General features: G+C 44.2%; 2 protein-coding genes across 3 annotated transcripts; one reads left to right on the top strand and one right to left on the bottom strand.

Annotated features, from left to right (window-relative positions):
• Positions 1-55: 55 nt before the first annotated feature.
• Positions 56-8,515, bottom strand: cUnh6orf136 (chromosome Un C6orf136 homolog). Its single transcript, XM_079749710.1, has 8 exons — positions 8,128-8,515; positions 6,581-6,820; positions 5,580-6,362; positions 5,267-5,355; positions 4,746-4,946; positions 4,194-4,263; positions 3,618-3,793; positions 56-394 (listed from the first exon to the last, which is right to left on the bottom strand). The coding sequence occupies exons 2-7, from the start codon at positions 6,677-6,679 to the stop codon at positions 3,650-3,652; spliced, it is 1,386 nt and encodes a 461-aa protein (XP_079605836.1). The 5' UTR covers positions 6,680-6,820; positions 8,128-8,515; the 3' UTR covers positions 56-394; positions 3,618-3,649.
• A 119-nt stretch (positions 8,516-8,634) lies between these two features.
• Positions 8,635-20,407, top strand: abcf1 (ATP-binding cassette, sub-family F (GCN20), member 1). 2 transcript variants are annotated; one of them, XM_079749625.1, is made up of 26 exons: positions 8,635-8,780; positions 10,022-10,074; positions 10,178-10,252; positions 10,883-11,012; positions 11,128-11,165; positions 11,253-11,342; positions 11,924-11,983; positions 13,072-13,194; positions 14,530-14,670; positions 14,759-14,854; positions 15,469-15,591; positions 15,685-15,785; positions 15,891-15,976; positions 16,086-16,225; positions 16,623-16,771; positions 16,855-16,938; positions 17,290-17,414; positions 17,550-17,662; positions 18,042-18,216; positions 18,566-18,640; positions 18,724-18,794; positions 18,876-18,908; positions 19,515-19,683; positions 19,775-19,839; positions 19,922-19,994; positions 20,222-20,407. In XM_079749625.1, exons 1-26 carry the CDS (start codon positions 8,720-8,722, stop codon positions 20,392-20,394), a joined length of 2,622 nt encoding a protein of 873 aa, XP_079605751.1. In that variant the 5' UTR covers positions 8,635-8,719; the 3' UTR covers positions 20,395-20,407. The 2 variants fall into 2 exon arrangements, with proteins under 2 accessions (XP_079605751.1, XP_079605752.1); XM_079749626.1 differs by lacking the exon at positions 11,924-11,983.
• The last annotated feature ends 260 nt before the right edge of the window (positions 20,408-20,667 follow it).

Below are 20,667 nucleotides of genomic sequence, written 5' to 3'. Positions count from 1 at the left end.
ACATCATAGACTGATCATAGTTAAACACTTATTTTATTCACACAACCAGGATTAGCATAGGTCAATGCCTTGGCTAACATTACTCTGAGAACATGGATGGACTTGCTACAGACCTGACAAACAGCATATTTACCCACGTATTGCTATGGAAATATGGCATGCTTTGAAGCACTAACTACCAGGAGAACTGGTTTGTATGAAAGTTTAAATACAGTGAAATAATGGTAATTTCTCCATTACTATCAAGCATGTTTCACCAAAAACCTCATTCAGTATGCAGCAAATAAAAGGGTAATCTCTGGAATCACGTAGTACCACGTCCATGCTGCTGAGTGAGGGTCCTGGAGGAAGTCCTCTTCCCCACGGGGTCTACATCAGGGACCTGGCCCTCCACCTTGAAACACAAGGTAGAGGAGAAGGCAGAGGTGAAAATCAAAGTTTCAGAAGTCTTGACTGAAAACATCAGACAACAATTGAGGGCCTAACATGGATTGAAAACCTCCTAACTTGAAGTGCACCCCCTCCCTGTGATGGAGCTTTTGCTCATACTCAACCTTATTATCAAGCATGAGTGAGCTGCAGACTTTTCTGGCCTGATTAATAGTAAACACAACCCACGGTTCCTGTTCAGTATGATTAACAGGGTTGGTTCTGCTCCGGTCTCCCTGCAGGTCCTAAACACTAGAGCCTATATGAGGCACTCCTCCAGTCGATGTGAATCTGTTCTCACACAATTTCCTTCCTGTCTGAGGTTCATGTCTGCGCCCCAGTATCTACAACTCTCTCACTTCCGCAGTATCTGACTTTCAAAGTTGCCAATGTAAAGCCACTCCTCAAAATAACCTTCTCTCAAACCAGCCCAGTTAGATTACAGATAAATCTTCAAGCTGCCCTTTTGACCAAACATCCTTTAAAGAATGGTTACGGACCAACTTCGCCTTACTAAGAGCGACCAATTACATTCTTATGCATGCTAACAAAGAATATTATGTTAGTATTTTGCTTAATTTGGGTTGGATTCCATCGTTCGTATGACTTTACTTGATGCCTCTCTGCTACAGCGTTGCACTGGTTTGAGTCTTGCATAACTAATCACGAGTCCTCTTCCTGAACCAATCCTCTTCTCTTTGCACATGCTGCCTCAACGTCATGGGTCCATCCCCTTCCACCATGGCTCACATGATGATACACAGACCTCTCTCTCTCTGCCAAACCCCATAACTTGAACCAGTCCCTCCCTGAACGCTCAACCAACACCAAGGAACGCTTGTCTTTGAATTTCCTCCACCTTAACTGAAAGAATTGAATTGGACAAGATAACTTTACCACTGTAGTTAGTCCATTTATTAGTCCATTTCAGTCACAAATCCATTTTACTGCTCAGAATAAAGGTCTCGCCTTTGACTGTCATGTTACTGAGCTGGTCCAGTCAAATTCTATTCAGCTAAGTATCCTGATGTATCCTGTCTCCTACGGATCTTGAACCATTAATTCACACATGTTCTCCTGTCTGTGTCATTGTATTCCCTCTTCTCGTGCCTCGCTGCCAGGCTCCTAATGCGAACAACTGGTCCCTCATTACCCTGTTCCTTCATTCCTCCATGGGCTTCCTGTCCAATCAGAACACACTACTAGATCCTGTTTATTACACAAAAGCACGCATGACCTCGCCCCTCCAGTTAACTCTGGTCTGCTCGTTACTCAGTCCACTTCTGAACCACTCACATCCTCACATCTCCACCTCACATCTCAGCCTCCCCCCTCAACCTCCCATCCTTGCTCCCCCCACTAACCCAAGAGGGATTTGTCCCCCCTGCCCTGTTGTAGTCCCGACCCTCTGGAACAATCCTCCTGTATTTTAAGCGACTATCATACAGTCATCTTTGTTGACCAGCCTCTTTGTAGATCTCCATTCCTTCTTCCCGTCTTCTGGTGTTTGCTGTTTCTTCTGTCTCTCATTGTCCTGCGTTTTTATTTAACAGCGTATATTTGTTCATTTGCTTTTACTTTGTGTGTATTTGACGCAATTTGTAACGGTGTGCTTTTAAAACCAGAGGCTTGATACAGCACAGCGACGGGGTCAGTCCGAAATACAACTGAAAGAATGCCAAAAGTACGCGCCAAAGTTTAAACCCAGCACTAAATGTGTGTGTATTACAGTGAAAGGTGTAGCTGGGGCCATTTGTTCATTGTCTGCATACAGATAATCCAATGGAGAATCTTCCTATTGTCCGACTGGAGCTGGACACGAGGCCGCTGTGTCTCTGTCCTCAACTCATTGTCATAAAGGATCCACTGTAATATGTAACACACACACACACACACACACACACACACACACACACACACACACACACACACACACACACACACACACACATATATATATGATATTGGGTACAAAATCAAATATTTGTATGAACATGCTATGCCATTGTGACACATACTTGCACAATGCCAAGTGAAATTAGAACTAGACGTGGAAATCCCTTTTTTGTTTTGCAGAGTTGTGTTTACAATATGTTGCGTTGCATTGTCACTGACAACACAAAAAATAAACGTAATGATCACTTCTGAAATGTATGTCTAACGTGCAAGTACATTTTTTAAAGTATTATATTATTATCCGTTAACACCTGGCAGATGCATTGTGAGCCATGAGCAGTTGGGTTTCAGTTGTCTTATCAAACTATTACAGTTACGACAGAGACTGCTTGCTGTGGTTGCAGCCCACACAGACACACACACACACCAGTGGATTGTATTTCTTGGTATAGATATTTGTCAGTTTGTGGTCTAACGTACCACACACAGACGTACGCACAGACACAAACACACAAACTAGCTAATAATGGACCTGATGCTAACTGTGCTGGCATGAGGGACATCATTTTTGGTTATTTTGTCTTGTATTTGCTTCTAAATAGATGTGGATATTCGAGTCAAACTGGTCTTGAGGTTGTAGTTGTAATGGGTTTATCTATTGGATTATGTTGAAGACTCACCAGCCTATACACGACTATTGCATACAGAAAAATGGTACTTACCAAAGAACCAAATTTAACCCCCCAACCCGCCGCAAAATAGTGCTGTAGGAAAGATTTAAGAGTAAAATGTTGGTGACACCCATGCAGTCTCTCAAGTAATGGTGGGTTAAATTCTTCTGTGAGAATATCAGTTTCCAGTTTCACATTTTTTAACCACTCCGAGCTCATTACTGACCTAAAGGGGCGTATCTTCCCTGATTGGTTGGGGGAATACAGATTACCCGTCAATCAAACAGGAGGCTGAATGCAACACTTCCCGATTGTGGAGCAGAGATGCAGGTGATATTGGTTTAATTCTCCCTTAACTCCAGCCTCAGACCTCAGTCTCACCATGGCCTCTTAACGACCCCTGACCCTACAGCAGTCTCACCATGGCCTCTTAACGACCCCTGACCCTACAGCAGTCTCACCATGGCCTCTTAACGACCCCTGACCCTACAGCAGTCTCACCATGGCCTCTTAACGACCCCTGACCCTACAGCAGTCTCACCTTGGCCTCTTAACGACCCCTGACCCTACAGCAGTCTCACCATGGCCTCTTAACGACCCCTGACCCTACAGCAGTCTCACCATGGCCGCCCGCTCCTCCTCTCCTCCGGGGGTCAGTTCCGCCCCTGCCGTCGGGACAGGAAGAAGAGGGGCAGTAGGTTGAGGGCGGGCCGGTGCTCCTGCACCCCAAGGGCCACCAGGGCCCCCGCGAGCAGAGTGCCAAGCTTGGGCAGCAGCGGGGGCCGCGCCTCCATCACCTGGTGGTGGAACATTTATCCACTATGAATGACCGAATGAGGGAACAGTCATTTTTAGGAAGCTTGTCCCAAATATGGTAAAGTTGGATGAGGTTTAAAACAACGCCCATCTCTGTTATCTGCACTCGTAACGTTTTACAACTGGGCCGAGCAGCGACGGTTACTCCAACATTGATAGTGTACCTTGTGTTAAGGCCCACTTGGCGGACACCTGCTAAAGTAATACGACTGCGACTAAATCAAATACTGAATAAAGGACTAGAATGTCTCAAAAGTAAAAAAGGAGCCCATCCAAGAGTCAATCCCTCCAGGCGAGTACTCCCGTTAACACGCAGGAACTCACTTTAGTGTATAATCTTATTGAGACAATCCCACCGACGGCTAAATGATGTCAACATACCTTTTCAACCTTGTGACAGCGGATGAGTCCGTCGTGCCCAATGTAGAAAGTGGAGAATGCATCATATGACCTGCGTTTACATAATAGGAACAATTGTAAAACAGTGTACCCAATACTAGTGTGTACGTAAAGCCAATAGGCAAGAGGATGGCATCAGGATAAGTCAACCATAGTCAAATGTTGCTCCAGCCATCGTAAGGCTGTAAAGTAATGCATCTAGTTTCACTGTGACCATTGATTTATTGTCTTTCTTCTTAATAATAGACTTAATAGACAGACACAGGTGTTGCTCACTCTTCAATAATTAAGGGTCTGCTCCTTTTTTACTTTGCCATTGTTTTCGATTACTTATCTATTTTCTTTGGTTATTTCATTTTATTGTATGTCAAGCACTTCGAGTCTGCCTCGTTGATGAAAAGTGCTATATAAATGAAGTTGCCTTGCACTGCATTGCCTAAAAGGTTGCCCTGCATTGATGAAGGTCATATGATGACACACAGGCCTGTGGCGGATCTACCACTGGGAATGGGGTCTGTGGTTCTTAATCCTCACCTGTATAGCTGGGACATGTCCTTCCGGTAGAAGCGGAGGCACACGCTGTGGAAGGGCAGTCCGTGGACCCTCCACCGAGCCTTGATGGTGCCGTCCTCCATGTGTTTGGTCAGCTTCAGCACCTCCAGCCGGGCCTCTGCGTAGTAAAACAGGCAGAGCACCCGCCACAGGGAGAGGACCAGCTGGTACAGCAGGCGCCCTCTGCAGCCACAAACACAGATGCTGTTCTTACTCACACCACTAGGGGGGGCGGGGGCGTCGCCATGGGGATCAGATATTAGTAGGAATGGATTACATGTGGGCATTATGGGTTAAAATGATGGTGTTTTTCGTACACTACATCAATGATCACTCCCTAGCGCAAAACACAAGGCTGTGATTGGTTTATGATTCCCTAAATTAAATCGAATATCGACCTATAGCCTGGTATTTGATTCACAGACTATCAGGGATTTTTTGGAAGGGTTAATCAGAAATTTAAACTGAATTATGAGAATATAATAGAAGGTTGGTAAGTGTACCTGGTGTGGGTGTTGGTAAGTCCGTTAATAAACTCTAGGTCGCTGGAATACATGGTGTAGTCATGGCTCTTCCGGAAGAAGCTTGGAAGCTGAAACACAAATCATCTCAATATTACATTTCAACGAATAGTGGCCAGAACCTCCAACACTATCCATACTCACTCTAATAATACCTGCTCAACAACCCGACTCAACAAAGCGTCCAGTATAATCCATAAGAAAGTTTTTATTCTATGATTTTATGATAAAAAAAAAATGTATTATAGCGACAGCAACAAATGCGTCCATGCAAAAGCGTCCATGGCACTCTTACCTCTATTCTAAGTCTTTCATACATCAAAGCCATCTTCTCCTCCTCCTCGCCGCCCCCGTCCCCAGCCGCCTCTCCCTGGGCTCTCTCCATCTGGTCCCCCAGGAAGCTGGACAGCGACAGAGGGTGCTCCAGGGGCCGCCCCTCCAGGGGCCGCCCCTCCAGGGGCCGCCCCTCCAGTCCGACCGCCTGCCTGCGTCTCAACCCGGCGGCGGCCGCGGCTGAGCCGGCCACCGCCGCCGGGTCCGTCCCCGGGCAGTGGAAGCAGTAGAACACAGACCCGTGCACAAAGGGCGCCGGACACTTCTCCACCCGGAAGAGGTTACGGAAGGTGCTGTGCTCCCGCTCGAGGGTGCTGGCCGCGTCCTTGTCTCTGGCCGCGCCCCCCGCCCTCATCACCAGGCTAATGTCATCCTCACGGCGGCCGTCCACCGTGGTCAGCGTGAAGGGGGGCTCCTTGGGCCTGGGGGCCCCCGCCGTGAGCAGCTCCCCCAGCCTTGCCTGTCCGAACAGGGGGATCTCCACCAGGGCGGGCTGGCCGCCGGGCTCCGGCGCTCGCACCAGGACACACACGCTGAGCGAGTGCTCCCACTCCTCCACCAGGCAGCCCGTCTTGTGGAGGTGGCTGGCCGGGAGGAGTGGGTTGGGAAGGAGTGGGTTGGGAAGGAGTGGGTTGGGAAGGACGGGCTGCTTCACGGCCTGGTACCTCAGAGCGTGTGGGGGAGAGAGGGCCCGCGATGCACTGTTCAGGGGTCGGGTCTGTCCAGCCCACTGCCACACCACCGCCTAGGGACAATCCAAACATGGGGGCTATAAGGTATACTTCAAAAACGTGCATTTTTTATTTCTAAACTGATATTGTCATACGTGTAGAACTGTTAAAAGTATCAGCATTTCTTATCATATATTCTGTAAAATAGTGCAACACCTAGCATATATTCTGTAAAACCAAGCACTATAATGAAAAAAAAAAAGTTCAGTTCTATGAACAGGCATATACCTACCTGTGGAAGGCTGCACTGCCGACTCGTGATGGGCTGTCGGGGGCCATTGCTCCTGACACAACCCACCCAGAAGGCCGTACCCCCTCTGCACACAGCCATTCAGGACAGGGGCAGAGGCTACCTCAATTAGCAATGGAACATCACCGCCACACAAAGCAGCCAGACCACCTAGGAGAGGAGTGTGTGGTTCTTGTTGGATACTACTACTGGCAACGCATCAATCGGACTGGACTTGGAGACCTGGGAAGACACAAATAAGAAAGCGAGACTCAGAGAGGTCAGAAATTGAAAAAATAGAAAACACTAAATAGATAGCACATCCCTATTGTGGTCAAAGATAACCTTACTTACTTACTTATCCTACTCTGTGCAACCGCAGATTATTTACTACCCCTTTCTCTGTCATACTTTGTCGGTTTTGTTTCTCCTGTAAGATGTAATCAGCTAATTCCTGCTGCATGAATGCATCTTTTTTTAAACTACTCCTTTTTGTTCACCTGGAATATATGCATTATATTATTGTTGCATAGAAAATCTGGTATAGGTATTTACGGAAAGACTGAATTGCAAATTCAGTTGTCCAGAGTGTTCTGCTTAATTAAAGACCGAACTAACGTTATTGCATTTGAGTGGAGGCTTCAAACCGCCACCAATTATGCCAGTAGCACATGACAAGCAGAACGTGAATGGCAACGCAGGACCACAAGCTCATAATTAATGGGCCAAACCCACAGTGAACCACACAGCCCTATACTACAAGGTTTGACACATGATGACACGGCGGGCTGCGGTTTTGAGATGCTCCTCAGGCAGGATATTTTTACGTTAGTAATTATTGAAATGAAATGACAAATCAAGGATTAAAAATAGTGCAACTCCTACAAAAAAGGAATTGAACCTCATCCACTTGATTGATCACCAAAGGAGGAGATATCTGTGCACTGCGATAGTTGTGGATGTTCCCCCAGTGCAGTGGGAGTGACAGGGGATCTCCAGAAACAGCTGACTGTAAGATGACAGGTCTTACATGTTGTTAGCAGACCAGTGACACTAGCTTAAGGTCTCGTATGTTGTTAGCAGACCAGTAACAGAGGGGACCTCCACAAATAGCTGACTGTAAGATGACAGGTCTCACATGTTGTTAGCAGACCAGTAACACAGGCAAAAGGTCTGACATGTTGTTAGCAGACCAGTAACACAGGCTAAAGGTCTCACATGTTGTTAGCAGACCAGTAACACAGGCAAAAGGTCTGACATGTTGTTAGCAGACCAGTAACACAGGCTAAAGGTCTCACATGTTGTTAGCAGACCAGTAACACAGGCAAAAGGTCTGACATGTTGTTAGCAGACAAGGGACACAAGCTAAATGTCTAACATGTTGTTAGCAGACCAGTCACACAGGCTAAGCTAGCACAAGTTCCCTATGAAAGCTAGCACACAATGTCATGTCCCCTTCAGAAATGTTTTGCAAGACAACGATGCTACAATCATGGCAATAATGACAGGAAGGCATGGCTAAGACTGCATGTATGTCTGTGTATACCCACATTAAGTTGACAGATGTCATTCCCCTCTTCAGTGCCCTTGTCCAGGTCCACACGCCTCACGTTAGCGAAGCGCAGGTTCCCCCAACACTGCCCAACTCAAACACTCAGAAGGTCCGAAATATGAGGAATTGAACGGAGATGTAAACACTTTCTTGTGACCTTAAAAATATCCCTCTGCTTGCAGTGACGTTAGATCTGGCAGCGTCTCCTTTTTAAGCAAAAATATGTGAACCATTCGCCGGGGTCACGTCCCCAGAACAAGAAGCACCGCAACAACGTGCAGGAACCCGGGTTAAATCCACCGTACTTTACTTTATATCTAAGATGTTGTGTTGTAAATCGACCGAGGTGGTGTAGCTAGCTCGGTCATATAGTTAGTTCCATGGTAAATATCGGTCGGATGTGATAGACTAATGACCCCTCTAGGCGGCGCTGCGCAGGTTACCGGCGCATGGACGAAGCAACCAATCAGAGCCGCAGCTGGCTGCGTCAAACAGCCAGGGGACCAGGCCGCATGACATCCATGTGAGGCTACTGAGCTGCCTGCTGCAACGGTCTGAAACACACATACTGGCCTCCCAAAGACACCACCATGCCCAAAAAATCGAAAGAAGAGCCGATGTGGGAAGGGGAAGAGGTCCCATCCGTGGCAGGCAAGCGAGATTACAACTTTATTAAAATGCCACGTCTAGCTTGACTCCTACAATGCTAACATGTTTCAGTTTTTGAACGTATGCTAATCGCTAGCAAGTGTCTTCCTATATGAGGTCCTAGATGAGACTTAATTATAAAAAGAGCCATTCCGACAGTTTTCACTGAGGAAGATTAAAACGATGTATATTAATAAGCTGACCTATATAGCCATCTCTGCTAACATAGGCGTTTGTCTATTCAGAAGGAGCTGATGCAACAGCATTGTGTTCATTGTGTATGACAGTTCAATCTGGAGCTGACTTCAGTGAAATTACTCCAGCAACACGTTTCCTTCATTCGACCTAGTCCGTTTAGTCTTAAGGTCGAACATGACCTTAATAGTTGTCTATGTGGTTTGTAACGCTTAGTGTTTGGACTGATCTGGTTGTGGGTGGTTGCTATTAGGGGTGGGAATCCCTTGGCACCTCACGATTCGATTACGATTCAGAGGTCAACGATTCGATTCTAAAACGATTATTGATGCATCTCGAAGTTTTTTTTTTAATGTACATTTCCATGCGGGATTTTCAAAAATATATATACATCTAAATTTACTACTCAGAGTTTGCTAATCACTTCCTACTTTTGTGATTATCATTAAAGAAATCAACAGACTAATTACCTTATCTAATATTTTATTAGGAAAGGCTTTTGTCACAAATATGACTTTCTATGAACAATGCAATAATCAATGCAGCTTGCATTACAACACATTATGGAAGTAGGTAAAAAATAAACAGATTTTAGTTTTTTCTTTCTAATCCTTCTTTTCTATGTCATCAAAGAAAAAGCTGCTCTTAGTGAATTATAAGAATAAGAACTTGTTCGTCGTTCTTGTGTCTGGCTTTGAGTTTGCGTGCATGCTATGCGTAGGCTGAATCGCAATCGTGTCCAGACAAATCAGATTGGCCATTGAAGATAAATTAAATAAATTTAAAACTACTCAAATTATCCCTCTCTGTCGAACAGAATGTTGCAGGAGGCGAACAAATTTAATAAAAAATAATAATAATAAAAATAAAAAATATATATATATTTATTTAGATTATTAACTTATCTAAATCGAGACGGAATCGTTCTATACAGAATCGTGATGCATCGAAGAGTCGATTATTTTTTTCACCCCTAGTTGCTATTGTGTCATCTGTGCCTCCATCGCCAACCTCTAACGTGAAGCCTACGCTTGCTTTTGGTCTTTTAGCCCCAGAGAAAACTGTGAAGAAAGGGAAGAAGGACAAAAAGGGGAAAAAGAGTGTGAGTTCAAACTTGAAATTGTTCATTCAATGTATATTTACTCATGAGTTTTTGCCTGTTGACCTGTGTGTCATCTCTCTCTATTTGAATGTGCTTCGTCCAGTTCTTTGAGGACCTCGCCACAGACGGCAAAGTGGAAGCAGAGGAGCCGGCTGTGAAGGAGACGCAGGGGAAGCAGGTACTGCTCTGGCGATTGTCCCCCGACCACTGGGAGACTGAGACGCTTAACCCAAGCAATACTTCCGCTGAGACCCTTAAAGTGTAATTACGAGGGTTTAAAAAGACAGTTTAACATAGTTAAACTGTCTTTTTAAATAAACTCCAGGTTTGCAAACTAAGTTCTTTGTGCTTCGTTTTATGTGTAGGGACCCTAGTCATGCTACTGCAGAGGTTTGGTGTTATTTTTTAGCAATATTAGTGGTTCAAAAATGCAGATTTGGAAGCGAAACTCTATGCCCCAAGCCAATAACATGGACGCCAAACATTGCGCCGGGCAAACTCTAATACTCGATTTTCAATGAAAAAGGTATCTGGCTGGCTTATTTGATGGGTTTTCATGCCAAAACAAGGACCCGGGGTTAAATTTTCGCCAGAATTGCACTATAATGTCATGTTTTCTACCCTCAAATGGCCAGAGTTCTATATTGTAGACACTCACTTAAGTGTTAAGTGTAAGCCAAGTGTTTTGAAATTCCTTCCAATGTGACTTTATTTGTATCAACTAAATTTCTCTGTAGGAATGAGATTGTAACTGTGATTAAGAGCAATATAAATACAAGAGAATTGACCTGCCTTGTTTGAACCTCAGAAAAAGAAGAAAGACCGCCGGAAAGGGCGAGCCGGTGACGCCGACGATGATGACGATGACGAGCAGATCATGCAGCGGCTGAAGAAGCTGTCAGTGCAGCCGAGTGACGAGGACGATGAAGATGAACCAGGTCTGTTTGACTGTGGGATTTCTCTAAGTATCATTAGGACAATCTATGTCACATTCTTAAATGAGTTTCTTTACCAGTGCTAACTAGCAACGATTGTTGTTGTTTCCCCTAACAGCTGTTGTCCCAAGTAAGAAAGGAGGCAGAAAAAATAAGGTGTGTTGCAATTTGTTACCGTTGTGATGTTTATAGTTGCATCTCTTTCCTCCCAAAGTAACTTAGAAGCTTGTACTTGGCTTGCAGGGGGGGAACATCTTTGCTGCCCTCAGCCAGGGTGGGAGTGACGAGGAAGGCGGAGAGGACCTGGAGTCTGAGGACACGCCGTCAGCCAAGGTGATCTTTTAACTTATGCAAAGGCATACTTTGAAAATGTTGTTTATTTTTTGAGCTGGGCAATATTTATCAAATAGCAATATTTTAATCCAATACATAATTTTTGATAATGCATCTTAGTTTGGGAATTAACTATTCTGCTACAATTCAACTTCTTATAACTGTGAAGATCTTTGACAAATATGTCATTCTCCATTGCTTGTTCAGTGAACTTAAAAATACCACTTTATTTAACGATTTGTTCTTTGTTGGAGTGCTGAACGTATCTTCTTTGTTTTTTGGTACGGTGTGTGTTTCCTATTAACGGTTGTAGGGTTTTCTTTATCCGGTATTTGCAATACTCCGATGTTTGTAATACGGCAGAGTCTGTAATCTGTCGGGCCGCAGCCCAATCAACACTGCAAAAGGTTGCGTGTATGTGTTTCATCATTGTTGATTATCTAGGCCAAATGGCTACAGAAGATATCCTCCCTCCTACCTTGACCTCTGAAGGCACTACAACGAATCTGTGTCTCAAAAGAACACCCGGCCTCTTTCTGTGTGTGTGTGTGTGTATGTATGTATGTGCACTTTGGATACAGGAGGTTGAGGTGGTTTCTAAAGGAAAGAAAAGAGATAAACTTAAGTCCAAGAAGGTTAAGGTGGGTGATGGGATACGTTCTCTCCGTGTGCTGTCGTTTTCTTGGACACATCATCCTCATCATAATAATCCTCTTCTTTCCTTTCTACCCTGTGTTTCTCCTCCATGCATCCAGCAGTAGCCCAGCATCACTGCTGGGTTACTTGCAAAATTTGAATTCGGAGCCCCAAATGCCATTTGTTTTATTTGAAACATATATACTATAGGTTCCCCCTATAGTATGCATCCCCCTTAATTGCTGGATTATCATTGGAGAAACACTTGGAAGATACTGACATGACACTTGTGTTCGGCTGTGGAAGATTAACACCAGCATGATGATACTGTAGGTGGCGCTAGCTCATGAATGGCTTTCGACTAAATGCAGTACAAAGAGAAACAGTAACACAAACTTTATGACATAAAATACATATTTGCTTCTCCGGAACAGAAGCAATAGAATTAGGGAACGAAGATTGGGGGGGGGGGGGGGGGGGGGGGGTAAGCTGTACCCCGGTTAACGATAATGTCAAAGAATGGAGCTCACACACATAGTGCACGAGCATGCTATCTGTTGTTACATTGGCATGCCATTGTATGTGGCCATGTTAACTGCAGCATGTTTCAGAGCCCTTCTGGAATCCGTGATCACAATAAACCTTCTGTTTAAACACTTAAACCTCTGTTTTAACACTAAAACCTCTGTTTTAACATTAAAATGTCTCTGATGTTTTCAAACTAACATTTTGTCTCACAGCCACGTCGTTATTTATGTATTTTAATTTGTATGTTTTTTTCTTCTGTATGAAAGTGGTTCTTAAAGGAGACATATTATACCACCAGGTGTGAGTTAGATTAGCCTTACAAGCCGTTTCGAAAATCTTCCCCATATGACATCACTAGTGTGCATGTCCACCTAGATCTGTGTTGGATAGATGAGCAATGTTTACTTCAGTCCATTGGGTAGGCTGGTAGACTGACGTTGTGGTATAATATGTCTTCTTTAATTATCAAGTGACATTCATTTAATTTGGATGATACTACCCTGATTTGGAATTTAACTGTATCTGACCTGCTGCTCACACCGTCCTTGTCTACATGAAATTATAGGATGTATCCGAAGATGATGATGAAGAAGAAAAAAAGGATGAAGATGAGAAACCTGTGCCGAAAAATAAGAAGGTAGAAGCTAAGAAGGTAGAAGCTAAGCAGCCTGAAGCTAAACAGCCCAAGGTAAGAGTGGCAGTTTGGTTATATTCAACTTCAAATATATAACATATTTCTATTTATGTATTTTGGCAACCTTTTGAAGCAGGATATATAACTAAGTAGTCCAAAATAAAGTCTTTGCCATTGCATTGTTGTTGAGACTGAAACAGGTTTGTTCACCAACCCTGAATGGCTGGCCCAGGTCGGCGGTGTTCCCCCAAGTTTTTCAATAATGCCGAATGATGATGAATCCCGGAATGTCCCGACACCTGAACTGAAAGTGGCATTTATAGCAGTATACTGCTGCTGTGGTTGTGTATCAAAACAATCACACATCTTTAGTTTGTTGAATATACGATGTCTTTCCTTCTTGTTTTTTTTTATATACTTCAGCCATTGACGCTGCGTGTGATCTGGAGCAGGGATTATTAATTAAATTATTATTATTATTAAATTATTAATTAAAGATTCGAACACCGGTCTTTGTCTAGCGGTGTATTTCTGCCCAGGAGAAAGTCGGGCAGCAGCACCCCTCTATAGAGCCATCGTTTGGTCAATATTTCTACACATGGGCCAATACAAAGTGCTCTGCACTAAACAATAGCCTAACTATAATGCCATAACCAAGATATGTCTCATGTTGTACAATGATGTTCAGAATTCTATCCCGCTAGCTCTACTTAAGTAAAAAGAAATTGAACGTGTGGGCGTAATGCATATAGACAGTATATAATACAGGCTAAACTTACTTTCCTTATGTGTACATTGGTGGAATCTATCACTGACTGCAAAAATAAGTGCACTTGTAGGGCCTACCCGTTGAGATTTGGGCGGAATCTATGGAAGAAGGGCACCTTTGTTCTATTATTTATTATTATCATCTATTTATTATTCTGTAGGCCACAAGTATTTGAACTGAGCAAGACTTTTTATTCTTTCATAAATACCGCCATATATCCCGAGAAATGTCAGGAAGGTATAATACAAATGGATGTATTATACCTTCCTGACATTCCTGACGCCCAAGCCTAGTTACGAGGACTTTTTGATACTGTCAAAATAAAACTTTTGTAGTACTGTCATTTTGTATGAGCGATCAGAGTATTATTTAAAACGTGCCAGACACCGTGATGTTGTACTATCAGTTTCTGAAAAGCTTAAATCTTAATATATAGAGATATAGAAATCGAAATAGATATCCATGCATCCCTAGAAGTAATCCATACAAGGTAATACAGTTTATAATCTGAATTTGATGCAAATGAAAGTTATGATTGAACATGTCCCATCCCAACAGATTTTCATTGTGTTTTTAGTGTGAGTACTACTACAAGACGGGTTATGTGGTGTTTTCTTTAGCCCGTGGAGAAAGAAGAGGAGAAGCAAAAGAAAGGCAAGAAAGACGCGCCGAAGAAGGAAAAGCACGTTGAGTGGAAGCGTAGTAGTGATGAGGAGGAGGATGACGACAACGACGATAGTGACGGAGATGACATGATGAAGGTAGGATTGGTTTTTCATAAAAAATATAAATGTTTTTGGTTCCTGCTTTGACCATGACAACTAATTATATATATTTTTCTATCTGAAGTGTGCTGAAGACGTTATAGCCGAGCAGTCGAAGAAAGATGAAGACGACCCATTTGCTAATCTCAGTAAGAAGGAGAAGAAGAAGAAAAAGAAGATGGTAAGAGTTTGTTTATGGCTTAAGGTGTCAAAAGATCTCAACAGGAGTTTGACCAGTGTGCCAATAATCATCAGAATTTACTTGGAAGTTAGTCTCACAAATCAGACTCAAGATTAATATCTGAAGTCTGAAGCAGACCAGATCAAATCTGGGTGAAAAGGGGGTTCCACTTTCTTTTGTTTCATGGTTGAAGTGTAGCTGGAGGCCGGAATCTATATGTGTCGAATTAGCCTACACAAACTCCTCCAGCAGAACTAAACCTTTAAGGGTCTATAAATATTTCAAATCAACATATTGTAGACTGGCCACTTTAATGCCTCATCCTTTAGGGCAAATGAGCTTTCCTCGGTTGAGTGTCCTCCCCTTGTTGACTTGGTTCCCAGGCTCTGTGCCGACTGCCCCCAGAAGTTCGGCTATAGCATAAGGCGGCTGAAGTATGCTTTTGACTTTGAGAAATTAAAAATTCCATTCCCTTATGATTTGTTCTCCTTTTAGATCTTGAGGTGTTTCACTGAATGATGTATTCTCTTGTTGCAGGACAAATACAAAATGTAAAGGAATCACTCAAAGTGGATTATTTTCCTCTTGCTACATATCCTCCTGGTTGATTTCAGATGGAGTATGAGCGGCAGGTGGCTAGCGTGCGGGCTAAAAGCGCCATAGAGGGAGACTTCTCAGTGTCACAGGCCGAGATGTCATCAAGACAGGCCATGCTGGAGAACGCCTCAGATATCAAGGTAACTCTCCTTACACTGTATATGTAGAATGCGTTGGTTGCGGTTTTACAAAGGGAAAATGACGTAAATCATGTTATTATTGATCCTTCTCAGCTGGAGAGGTTCAGCATATCTGCTCATGGAAAAGAGCTGTTTGTCAACGCTGACCTCCTGATCGTCGCAGGACGGAGATATGGCTTGGTTGGACCAAATGGGTAAATGTTCTCATCCGGGGACTTTGAACATCCGTCTGTTCATCGGTGACGAATAACTTGATCTTGAGTGTTGTTCTCTCTCTCCCTCTCCCCTTCTTTCAACAGAAAAGGAAAGACCACGTTGCTGAAACACATCGCCAACCGAGCGTTGAGCATTCCCCCCAACATCGACTGTTTGCTGTGTGAACAAGGTGAGCCAACCCGCCAACGCTTAAAGCTGGCTCCTCTCCTCCGCCACACCGCCACCCTGCCTCTGGTCGGCCCCCTTCCCTTAAAGCTCCGCCCTGTGTGTCGCTGCAGAGGTGGTGGCGGACGACACGCCGGCGGTGCAGGCGGTGCTGAAGGCGGACACGCGCCGCCTGAAGCTGCTGGAGGAGGAGCGCATGCTGCAGGCCCTGCTGGAGAAAGGGGAGGACAGCGTCACCGAGCGGCTGGACAAGGTGGGTCCCCAGGGACCCCTGGAGTCACACCAGGGGTCCCCCCCCCGCTTATTATTCAGTCACACGATGAATGACATGTCTTGTGGATTGGTTTGTGTATTACGTTGCCAGGGATGACATTTCTCATGCTCTTTTTAAACGAATGAATCCAGACCTTAGAGGGAGTACTAGTAGAGTTACGATTGTGTGGTTAACCTTATATATATATATATATATATATATATATATATAAAACTTGGTTACATTTGGTTAGTTCTGCAATTTAGCATTAAATTATGATGATGGAAAAATGTATCCAAAGAAGGGGAAGAGACAAACAGTGATTGATTTTACGGTCTAGCCCAGTGGTGCAGCCTTTACGTTCCCTTCACATGTACTGACTCTGGGTCACCTCTAGGTCTACGAAGAGCTGCGGGCCATCGGAGCGGCGGCGGCCGAGGCCAGAGCCCGCAGGATCCTGGCTGGTCTGTCCTTCACCCCCGAGATGCAGAACCGGCCCACCAAGAAGTTCTCCGGGGGCTGGAGAATGAGGGTGTCCCTTGCTAGGTAGGTGTGGGGGTTTTTGCACACAGAGAAATGGTTTGCCGGCCCTTGTCTCAGCAGTGATGTGGTGTATTGATCCGTTTCAGGGCCTTGTTTATGGAGCCCACTCTGCTCATGCTGGATGAGCCCACCAACCACCTGGATCTGAACGCCGTCATCTGGCTCAACAAGTACGCCACTACACTCTTAAGATTGCCATTATAACCTGCTTTTAATTAGAGCTAGGGTATGCAATTTATTTAAGATGCATTTTGTCATAATCTTATTTTTACATCTTGACAGCAATCAATAATTAAATCAAATACTCTAAATAAAAACAACAGATCTGATCTGTGGCTGTTGCAGGACTTCAATAAGCCTGGCCAATCATTTAATTTTGCCTGAATGAAATGATGAGATGGGTCACCTGTCGGACTACCTACCTCTTTTCAAAACCGACCCTACTTTAAGCAGTCCTGTTTATATTTAATAGTCTTGCCTTGGTGTTTGTAGTATTTACATTTTTGTTTTTCTATTTAAAGCTACCTACAAGGCTGGAAGAAGACTCTTCTTATAGTTTCCCACGACCAGAGTTTCCTGGATGATGTGTGTACAGACATCATCCACCTGGACTACCAGAAGCTCTTCTACTACCGGGGCAACTACTGTAAGTCCCCATCTATAACTTTAAGTTTCAAATGGCTCCAGAATCTCTCCGTATCTTGAATTCAACACGATGTCGCCAAATGGTTGCACCCCCATCTCATTCAGTTGGGGCCTATTTTTCCGACCGTCTTTTAAGTGACCTTCAAAAAGATGTACGTGCAGAAACAGAAAGAGCTCCAGAAGCAGTATGACAAGCAGGAGAAGAAGCTCAAGGACCTAAAGGCGGGTGGAAAGTCCACCAAGCAGGCCGTAAGTCTCGCTCACTCACACCCAATGACCAGCCTTCCTTCTGGGCTCCCCTCCTTGCTCATGGTCCGGGCCCCAACCTGTGTGTTCTACATACTACGGATCCATCACACATAACGCTGCTGGCTTTGTGAATGAGGTTACTATAGGTACATGAGGGTTAAAGTTACTCTTCTATACCAATCTTTGATCATCACAATTCAGACCAGAAAAATTATATGTAAAAGCAACGGCAACACTGCACTAGCTGATGTCGAAACGTTTTCTTTCATTCAAACCGTTTTAGGAAGCTTGTTTTGGGGGTTAAGCGCAAAAACAGAAATTATGAAATGGTTCAGTTCAGCAACAAGTCATTGAAAAAGGGTTTTCTTTCGGGCCCCAGGAGAAGCAGACCAAAGAAGCTTTGACCAGGAAACAGGCCAAGGGCAAAAAGAAGGGCGGCGTCGAGGAAGAGAGCAAGGAGAGCACAGAGCTGCTGAAGAGACCCAAGGAGTACACAGTCAAGTTCACATTCCCCAACCCACCCTCTCTTTCACCGCCCATCCTGGGACTGCACAGTAAGCAACGTCCCCGTGTGTCGCTCCACTTCCAGACAGGCACCCAAAACACACAGTGATAGATCAGCTTCTGTGAAGCAGTTTTGGTCTGGCTCACACCTCAGCCTCAGGATTAAAGGCTTTTAGAATGTGTCTTATGATGGATTTGCATGTAAGTGTTCTATTGGATCACACCAATCACCCACGTTGCAACTCTTACCGGTTCAGTCCTCCCCAGATGGGGAGGGGAGACAGAATTCAACATATACATTAAGTCCATAAATTGTATGCCATAAATTGTTGAATGGGCAAATGATTGTTGAGAATGGCTGAAATGGTGACCAACTACTTTTATTTTTTGCCAACACAGGCGTTGATTTTGGCTACGACGGCCAGAAGCCACTGTTCAAGAACGTAGAATTTGGAATTGACATGGAGTCGAGAAGTAAGTACATGCTGTAATCTTGCTGTGGCTGATCTGAAATGGGTTCGCTACTACTTCATTAAAACGTTAATCTGCTCTTTCAGTTTGCATTGTTGGGCCCAACGGCGTTGGAAAGAGTACCCTGTTGTTGCTCCTCACTGGACGATTAAATCCAGTAAGTGTGAAACATTTCCACAATACTTTAAACTTGTTAACTGTATTGATTTGCAATTGACTGAACTTATTTCTCTTTCAGGGCAAAGGTGAAATGAGGAAGAATCATCGACTGGTGAGACAATTTTTGTAAAAACAAATGAGGAAAGATCTGCACATTTCAAACCTTAGTTTTCAATAAATAGCCATTATATTAAAATAAATGGAATGACCACCCTGCATTTCATTTATTTTAATTAAATCCACCATCCATCAAATGCACCAATCATCAGATATTTACGTTACACCCACCAGTGAATACATGCATATACATTAACGTTAATCAAATAAACAAAAGGCTATCTAAAGCAGAGAGCAAACCCACAATAAGTCGCTCTAGCGCTGTAACCTGACCTGGTATCGCATCTTTTTGGCCAGCCATAACAGTAAACAGTGCTTCCCCCATCAGGACTGTGGATTGTGCGATTCATTCCATACTTCAGATCTGGAATCAGCCTTGTGCTTGTACCAAATAACAAACACTGGACCATTTCCACTTGGGGATACTGATTTGGAAGTTAGACTGTCCCGAGTCGTGACTTTATACTGGCCCTGGGCAATCGGGCACCCCTTATCGAACCCTGCCTATGCTGGTCGTAAATAGTTCTAACCCAAGTTCAATATCCATGGATTCATGAGGAGACAACCTCTTCCACACTAAAACCTTTTCTACTCTGCACAGAAAGTGGGCTTCTTCAACCAGCAGTACGCCGACCAGTTGAACATGGACGAGGCCGCCACGGAGTACCTGATGAGGAACTTCAACCTCCCCTATCAGGACAGCAGGAAGTGCCTGGGGCGCTTCGGCCTGGAGAGCCACGCACACACCATCCAGATCTCCAAACTCTCAGGTCCTGCCTTTTCAGTGATGGATAAATCTAGGACCAACTTCACACATTTGCATCAGTGTTGTCTATAATTCACAATGCGTTCCCCCTTCAGGTGGTCAGAAGGCCAGAGTCGTGTTTGCAGAGCTCTCGTGTCGCCAGCCTGATGTTCTCATTTTGGTACGTTGGACCTCTGGACTGTATGTGTATGTACTGAGGGCTTAATGGTTGGTGATTTAACTTCCTTTTATTTTCTTATTAGGATGAACCCACTAACAATCTAGACATTGAGTCCATCGATGCTTTGTCAGAGGCCATCAACGAGTACAAAGGAGGTAGGATCATTCATTCAGCCCGTAAAATATGTATTCAATATTTTGATTCTTGTTTAATACTGTTCGCTCACTGAAGTTTTTTTAACAAACACTACATTGCAGAGCTACAAATCAGAAGCATTTCTTGTAACTGTCCTATAATCCAGCTAACTTTTAACATTGTAGCTAGAGAATCGATACAGCCTTCTATCAGACCCTTGGATTAAAATCATTGTCTTCGTGTCCAGCCGTGATCATCGTGAGCCACGACGCCAGGCTCATCACTGAGACCCAGTGCCAGCTGTGGGTGGTGGAGGACAGCGCCGTCAACCAGATCGACGGAGACTTTGAGGACTACAAGCGTGAAGTGTTGGAATCATTGGGAGAGACCCTGGTCCACAAGATCAAGGAGAAAGAGTGACATCGCTATACACACAGAACTAGCCAGGGGGCTGTCGTATGAAGAGCAGCGCTGCATTGCCATAGCACTCAATGTACTGATAGTGCCCCGTCTTGAAGGGTTTTGCATGTTTTACCAAGGGACAATGAATCTGAATAAAGCCTAAATTTATCATCACATGACTAGAGTTAACCAAGAAAATGTGTTTAACAGCAAGAACGTAAACCAATGAGAATCAAACATTTTATTTTAATTGTTTGGTAAATCATGTAATGACGAAATTGTGGACCGCTC

Source organism: Pollachius pollachius, assembly GCF_949987615.1.
Source record: "Pollachius pollachius genome assembly, chromosome: 13".
Taxonomy (NCBI): Eukaryota; Metazoa; Chordata; class Actinopteri; order Gadiformes; family Gadidae; genus Pollachius; species Pollachius pollachius.
Note: the sequence above shows the minus strand (reverse complement) of the source record. Positions and strands in the feature narration are given on the sequence as shown.

Bases quoted from the DNA above. Each gene is read 5' to 3' on its own strand.
- cUnh6orf136 (XM_079749710.1), bottom strand. From the start codon at position 6,679: ATGGCTGTGTGCAGAGGGGGTACGGCCTTCTGGGTGGGTTGTGTCAGG. The intron at 4,264-4,745 runs GTGAGGATTAAG...ATGTAAACGCAG, and splicing joins GACATGTCCCAGCTATACAG to GTCATATGATGCATTCTCCA. The intron at 3,794-4,193 runs GTATGTTGACAT...TTCCACCACCAG, and splicing joins GCTGTCACAAGGTTGAAAAG to GTGATGGAGGCGCGGCCCCC.
- abcf1 (XM_079749625.1), top strand. From the start codon at position 8,720: ATGCCCAAAAAATCGAAAGAAGAGCCGATGTGGGAAGGGGAAGAGGTC. The intron at 11,984-13,071 runs GTGGGTGATGGG...ATGAAATTATAG, and splicing joins TTAAGTCCAAGAAGGTTAAG to GATGTATCCGAAGATGATGA. The intron at 15,786-15,890 runs GTAAATGTTCTC...TTCTTTCAACAG, and splicing joins GGCTTGGTTGGACCAAATGG to AAAAGGAAAGACCACGTTGC.